Source organism: Siphateles boraxobius, unplaced genomic scaffold, assembly GCF_051911475.1.
Source record: "Siphateles boraxobius isolate OS27281-9 unplaced genomic scaffold, OSU_SipBor_1 16, whole genome shotgun sequence".
Classification (NCBI taxonomy): domain Eukaryota; kingdom Metazoa; phylum Chordata; class Actinopteri; order Cypriniformes; family Leuciscidae; genus Siphateles; species Siphateles boraxobius.
Genome location: NW_027508766.1, coordinates 4,739,523 through 4,746,849, shown reverse-complemented (window position 1 = coordinate 4,746,849; position 7,327 = coordinate 4,739,523). Strand labels below are relative to the sequence as shown.

At 38.6% G+C, this 7,327-nt stretch overlaps 1 protein-coding gene across 2 annotated transcripts; it reads right to left on the bottom strand.

The window, feature by feature from the left end:
• Positions 1-2,318: 2,318 nt before the first annotated feature.
• pafah1b2 (platelet-activating factor acetylhydrolase 1b, catalytic subunit 2) lies at positions 2,319-7,327 on the bottom strand. Of its 2 annotated transcripts, XM_077231253.1 has the most exons (6): positions 6,964-7,327; positions 6,379-6,479; positions 6,169-6,258; positions 3,938-4,054; positions 3,716-3,838; positions 2,319-3,610 (listed from the first exon to the last, which is right to left on the bottom strand). In XM_077231253.1, the coding sequence occupies exons 2-6, from the start codon at positions 6,454-6,456 to the stop codon at positions 3,332-3,334; spliced, it is 687 nt and encodes a 228-aa protein (XP_077087368.1). In that variant the 5' UTR covers positions 6,457-6,479; positions 6,964-7,327; the 3' UTR covers positions 2,319-3,331. The 2 variants fall into 2 exon arrangements, with proteins under 2 accessions (XP_077087368.1, XP_077087367.1); XM_077231252.1 differs by lacking the exon at positions 6,964-7,327 and having other exon boundaries at positions 6,379-6,570.

Genomic DNA, 7,327 nt, shown 5'->3' with positions numbered 1-7,327 from the left:
CCCTGAAAGAGAATACTCTTATTATACCATCAAAGTACTTTTTTAGCAAGGTCTATATTACACAAATATTGTGTTCAACTGTGTCTATGCTAATATCTATGTTCTCATTGTTTCTATCTTTACTCCTGGCCTCTGCATTCTGAATGGTCTTGATCCAATTTTGCTCTCCTGCTGGTTTGCAGCCTTACCTGAGTTTTGCTGCTCTGAATGTTCGAGGACCGACAGCAGAGGCAAAGGTCTTATATAGGGCAGGAACAGTGCGTGTGGAGTTGGAACCCTGTCCTCTTACACATCAGAGGTTCAAAGGGTAGGTGCAATAAATGACACATTTTAGATATCTGTAGACACGTCAATGCATTGTCAGTCTCACAAAACACAAATTACATGTAAAATATTCCATTTTATTTTATCTGTCAGATAAAATCTTTTAACTGGAATAAAACAAAATCTTCTGAAAATAATTTTTCAGATATTGCTTTGATAAACCACTGTGAATCAAAATGCAGATGTTTAATTGCATCAAACAATGATTCTGAGGACACATATTAAATTTATTTTTCCCTAATACACTTCACCATTGGAGCAGGAAACTCTAAATTCACTAATGCCAATTAAATTGTTGTAATTCAGCAATTAAAGACAGATATAGCAATATTTTTAGGTTCTTTTTTATGATTAGTAGCTTGTTGCAGAACCAGGCATTTATGAGTTTGTGATTAAGCAGTTTGTCATTGAACACAACAAATCCATGTGATTACATCTCAGTGTCATAAAAGATTTGGCAACGTGTAGCAAACCTTGACCTCCACCTCCTTCGGCTCCAAGTCAAATTTTATCTACAGCTATCGTGGAAAAGGTCCATCACCAGTCCGGGGTCATTGATCAATCAGTTATCTTTGTCCCTTGATGTACTCAACTCCTCAGATTCCTGAGTAAAATTACCTTGATTAGCTTATGCTAAGTGGCATTTTGACTCAAAACTATAGACATTTCCGTTTAGTATTCATAAATTTACCATAATGCTGATTTCTTTACAAAAATGTGAACATGATGTGGTAAACATTGTTCATTAAAATTGAAGTTATATATGTCCTAAAACAGAGTTGACAACTTTTGAGTTTTGCTTGGAGTGAGATTTGTTTACGGGGGTCAGTGTGGGTTTGTCAGTGTAGGCTACTGTATCACGTGCCGTTTGAACTGACGCGCTACAGCGATCTGTCACATTTAAAAGCGTCAAAACGTTGGAAATATTGAAAGAATCTGGCAGCTGAGAATTTGTTCCAGATCAAAAGTTACTTTCTCTGTCTAGTCTGTCGGTGTTAGTGTCCTCTTTGTCCGCGATTTTTCTCTGCGTGAGAAAATGCAGTGGTCCAATCAGTAGTTAGGAGCCTGAACTTGCTTATAGTAACTCGGAAATTAGTGCACATGAGCAAAAAAAAATACAGCACAGAAGAATGTCTAATTTAGCGTGAGATTTCTTTGTTGAGCGTGAGACCGTGAGATTGAGGCTGCATGCGTGAGTGTCACACCAGATGCGTGCGAGTTAGCAACCCTGCCTAAAATCTTGACTACTTCCTGCTACACTACACAAGTGCTGGACTTAAATATATATATATATATATACATAATATTTTAAAACAAATTAAAAATACATATATAGACCTATAATTTAACATATAATTTAAAACCTTATTTTAAAAAATGGTCAAAATACATAAGTGTACATCTTTGATGCACTCTTTATGATTTATGAGTTAACTATTTTTTTGTACTTCACATAGACTTTACCACCTCATGACTTTAATGGGCACACAAAGAGGGTCAAACAGTATAGGTTGTGACCACTATATGCTAATATACAGAGGATGAGGTTATCGAAGTGGCTTAAGTCTGTATCATCAGAACAGAGCTCCATTTGAGCTTCATCAGCAGTAATGTATCACTGTTTGTCAGTTCATGCAACCTGCATGAATCCCTGTCACATCAGAACCCAAAATTGACACATTGCCCTGTAGTAACTTTCCTTGTGAACTGATTTCCAGAGTCACTTCTCAATAACTCATTTTTCCCTCATTTTGCCATCATTTAATTTATAATTTTTTTGGATTATAGTAAAATATTATTACAGTATTAAGTTATGAATTTGGATGTAGAAACTCTTAGTTTGCTGTGAATCTGAATTAGAGATAGGGTGAAAATGCAGATTCACATGATTAGTTTGAAAGAATAATACTAGCATCGTGTACAAATGCTGTAAGAAGAAACTGAAATAAGCATCACATATTGACAGCATGTGAGAGAAAGTGTACACACATGAGTTTAGATCCCTGCTAATTTATTGGAATTCTTGGATCTGAAGCATGTGGCAGTTGTGCCGCAGTAATAGTCCACGCTTTGCGGACCAGACAAATAGTTATAGATGGTTGATCTCTTACACTCGAACACAAAAACATTCACATTCACCAGCTACATAAGCACTTCCACAGAGTACATTAATACTAACAGATGATATATGATACACACACACACACACACACACACACACACACACACACACACACACACACACACACACACACACACACACACACACACTTCTTGCCCACTGGCTCTCCCATACTCAGCTCTTAATAATATTTTACAGAATATTATTATTAACATGTGAGATAAAAATTAACACTGAAAACCTTGTGGTTGTGCATTAGGAGCTTTCTCATTCTCAGACTCACAAACCCACACACACAAGGAATTATATGGTTTGATCAATCCAGTCTTACTCTAATATATCATATTTTTGTTATTGGGAATACGAGAGGGCGAAAGAGGAAGTTTCAGATGCTTCTGTGCCAAAAAACATTTTTTAAATTAAAAATGGGAATAAGACAAAAGCTGATATTTCAAAGGCATGATTTCTCTTGTGTGAACTGAATCATGTAGCTGTCATCATAACACTGTTGTGAGTGTGACCGCGTGCATTTATGAAGGCACGGAGAAGCTGGCAGAGTAAGTGCTACTAGTAAAGGTTGTTGAGACAGTGACAATGAGATTTTGAAGAAGTTCCAGTCCCACCTGCAAAGCAATATGACCTAAGAAAAACTATTTCTTATCACATATCTATTCTTCATTCTCCTGCTGTAGTCTATTCTGCATCTTATAAACATATACACAGTTTATACTTATCCTATAAAATTGGTCACTGTATAACATCCCCTTGTTTGCTGATCTTTTTGCATTTTTCTTCGTTTTCTAAATTAAGTATTTTAAGTACATCCTGAATATCCAACATTTCTTAACCCTGCCTCTCCAATGAATGGCCAACGTGGTGCCCTTCTTAAACCAGTGAGGCCCGCCTCTCTTGAGGCGTTTCGTCCAACAGTTGAAGCAGCAGCTCATGGAGGGTCGTCGACATGGTCCTGTATGCACCAGCGGTCAGATGCAGGAAGTCGAACATATCTCGTGAGGAAATAGTCCCATCTGAGTGGACAAAACTACCTCCCACATCAAGTAACTGAACATGGCCGAGTCGAGGAAGAGATGCACGGAGTAAATTGTTCACCGATGCATTTTTCTCTCTCAGGGGGTTAGGAAACTCTCCCCTTGGCAACAGGCCCTGAATGACAGGAATTACGACTGATCAGCTTTGACAAAAATAAACTGAAACTGAACTGCTGAAAGTTGATACAATAATATAGACATAGTGATTTAGGTAACTCACCAAAACAATAATTTTGGACTTGGGGAGGAGAGACAGAAGTAACTGTGCGATGGCCAGTATTCCTCCTGCAACCTGATCCGCAGTGTGCTCATGATTATTAGTTCCTACCCATAAAACCACCACCTGTGGATAAAAAAAAAAGAGGACACAGTTACAACTGGTGAACACACATTTCACTTTATGGTAAATGTTGTTAAAACTATTTACAACAAACCACCTCACCTTGGGTCTGATGTTCTCCAGTTCTCCATTCTGTAGTCTCCACAGCACATTACAGGTTGTGTCTCCACCAATCCCAAAGTTCAGAGCATGGAGAGGTGAGAAGAGTTCCCTCCACATCTGAGACCAGCACCAATAAACAATTGCAAACCAAATGTAAACCAATATGTACATCTATTTAAAAAAAACTATAAATGTTGATTATTAACAACAGACAAAATCAGGTGTACAATAGTGTATAAGCAAAAGAGACATACCTTTTTCATTTTAAATTTGCCTTTAAGTGTCATTATTGCAATACTATCCTATTAGATATATGGATAATTACCAGTAAGTAAACAAACATGACATGCATGTTTAAATTATTTTACTAGCAGCTTAGAGACTACTGTTGTTACTCTATTTAGGATACAGTGGGCTCCAAATATATTGGTACCTTTGATCAATGAGCAAAACTGACTGTGAAAATTATTTTTTGCTATTTCTTTCAGTCAAATGGTTAAAAAAAAATCTTATCATAAATCAAATATAAGTATTCCACAATTATTTTCACTCCTTCATTTACTACTTTGTGCAGCATCCATTTGCCAGATAACAGCTCTGGATCTTCTCCTACAATGGTTGATAAATGAATATATGGCAACAGAGATCTGAGAGGTCCATGCTTGTGGACTCTTTTCTTCAGCTCATCCCACATGTTTTATTGGGTTTGGGTCAGGGGACTGCAAAACCTTCATTCTGTGGTCAATGAAATATTCTGTTGTTTATTTTGACATGTGGATCACTCACGCTGGAAGATCCAACCATGGCCCAGTTTAAGCTTCCTGACAGGTTCAGTCAGGTGTTGATTTAATATCTGCTGGTACTTGGAGTTTATGAAACTGTGTATCCTAACAAGTTCTCCAGGGTATTTGGAGGAAAATTAGCCCTACAGCATTAAAGATGAGGTTCATTTCTACATGTCTATGTTTCTGTCTATGCCCAACCCAACTCTGGCTTTATTTTGGTCTCATCTGATAAATCCAGTCCCATTGAAAGTTCCAGTAACACCTGGCAAACTGCAGGTGAATGAGATTGCTGTTTGAGGTCACCAACGGCTTTTTTATCACAACCCTTCCAAAGTAGTTGTGGTTCTATAGTTGAGGTTTGATCATAGTTTTGGAGACTTTCTGACCCCAAGACCCGACTAGCATCAGCAGTTCTACAACTTTGATCCTAACAGTTTGTTTGGGAACTCAAACCACCCTCCTCAGTGTGTGTGGGGCTAATACAGAAACATCCTCTTCCAAGATTGTTACAATCTCCAGTTGATTTAAACGTCTAAATTATTGCCCAGATAATGTAAATGAGTTTTCCAACAATTAAACTATTATTTTCTCACGATTTGTGCAGCTCAACAACTTTTTGACACACATTATTACTGTATTCTCAGGTCTTTCCCATATTGATGGATGACTATAGGAATTTGGCCTGTGTGTCACGACATATTTAGAATCCAGTGAAACAAGAACTCATGATGACTATACTGTTCCTGGTCACTAAGGTTAATTTAAAAACCTGCCATTTGAATGGGAATATACTTCAGTTAGATTGTTACTCATTATAATTTGTTGGGGTGCCAATATTTTTGGCACACATATTTTGGAGAAACCCATATTTATTTAATTTATTACACATTTATATTTTGTGTCAGTTAACTTCAATTAAAGGTTTTTAATTTTTTGTGAATTTGAATGAAAGACTAAGAGGAGAAATGGCATAAACAAGTTTTCACAGTCAGGTTTGCTCATTTTTACCAAGGGTCCCAATATTTGTGGAGCCCCACATGACAGTTCAATTATTCAACGGTCATTATCCAAAAAGATCTGACCACTGAATGCCATGAAAGACCAAACAAAATTATGTATTCCAGAGTGGTTCAGATTAAAAATTTTCATGGGAAAGTTTAGTTGTTGATACCTTCATTGTATATTTTGAATTTCATATTTTAATTTATTATATTTCAGCTTTCAAACCACTTAATACCATTACATGTGTAGTGCATTTCAATATTTTGCACGGACACTTCTGCTCTCTAGCACTGTACTCTTGTATTTTTTGGAAGATTAGAATGGGAGCAATAGCCTAATAGTTTTTTGGGTCTATCTTGGATTCATTGCTTCTGCTATTCTGATTTGTATTTGGATAGAAGTATCTTCTTACTGGGATTGACTTATTAACGAGATAACAATCACCTCGTGCTGTTGCATAAGCTGCACCATTGAGTCCCCCACAAACAGAACATCAGGCTCCGCATCCTTGCACTCCTGCACAAACCGGTTGTGCTGCAACAATATAGAGCAAAATAAATCCGAGGTGTTATGAAAGAGGAAAATATTTTGCACAGCTCTGTTAGGCTACAAGTATGCACGATGACTACAGAAGTCTTTCACAATGGAGCACACCTGTGACATCCAGCGTCCGTCTCCCTGCAAGTCGATCACAGGCGCAGGTTCAGCAGCGGGATTCTCCTCAGCGCTCATTCTCCACGACACAAACACAGGTGCTACAATACAACAATACTAATGAGCGGCCGTGCTGACGTAAAGGAAATGAATGCAATTGTTGACTAGTTCAGACTGAGTCCTAATTTCGTAGCTGTAGGCTAAAATACAGCTGTCATGATATTCACTCCGAGCAAAATATAGATCATTAAAGGGTAGTTTCGCGCGTGCCAAGCACACACATCAAACCGCCGCACAAAGAGCGCCTGTTTTGCTTTTTAGTCCTAATGGTGATGAGGATGAGGATGATGATGGCCCCCGGATGAAGAAGCCAACACACAGCAGAGGTTGTGCAGTAAAGATTAACGCTTCATAGATGTGCTTTAATGACTGCTACTGACAGGGTCACGGATGGTGATCCCAGGAATGTTTAAGCTGATGGTATAACGAATAAGAATGAATCAACGGCCGGGACAAAAGGAAAACATTCCCGGTGGCATCACGCGCACACACGTCCGTCTCCATGCACGCCTCTTCTTGACTAACCTGGCTACAGTGTTTGCAAATCCCGTCTGCAGTTAGTGAGCTGCGGGTGTGTGCAGCAGGGCAGGGCTTCCTCAATCACCTACAGCAGCACCGCAACTGACTGTCCGGGGAAGAAGATGCAGATGGATGTTTCTGCAGGCGCGCACCACGACTCTGCTTTTTCCAGCAATGCAACCTTAACGGACTTAGTCCACACAATAATAATAATTTTTAATGGTTTAATTATGTGGGTATATAGCGTGTGGTCTATTAAAGAAATCACAGTAAATGTTTGGGTTATGTAAACCGAATAGCAGCCATCCGACCAACCGCCTCCCCACTTCCCTGCGCAACCGCCCTCGCACTTTCTGGAAGCCTCACTTCC

Excerpts from the sequence above, each read along its gene's own strand:
- pafah1b2 (XM_077231253.1), bottom strand. The coding sequence starts at position 6,456 with ATGAGCGCTGAGGAGAATCCCGCTGCTGAACCTGCGCCTGTGATCGAC. Across the intron at positions 4,055-6,168 it reads AGCTTATGCAACAGCACGAG|ATGTGGAGGGAACTCTTCTC; the intron begins GTGATTGTTATC and ends TGCTGGTCTCAG. Across the intron at positions 3,839-3,937 it reads TGGAGAACATCAGACCCAAG|GTGGTGGTTTTATGGGTAGG; the intron begins GTGAGGTGGTTT and ends TTTTATCCACAG.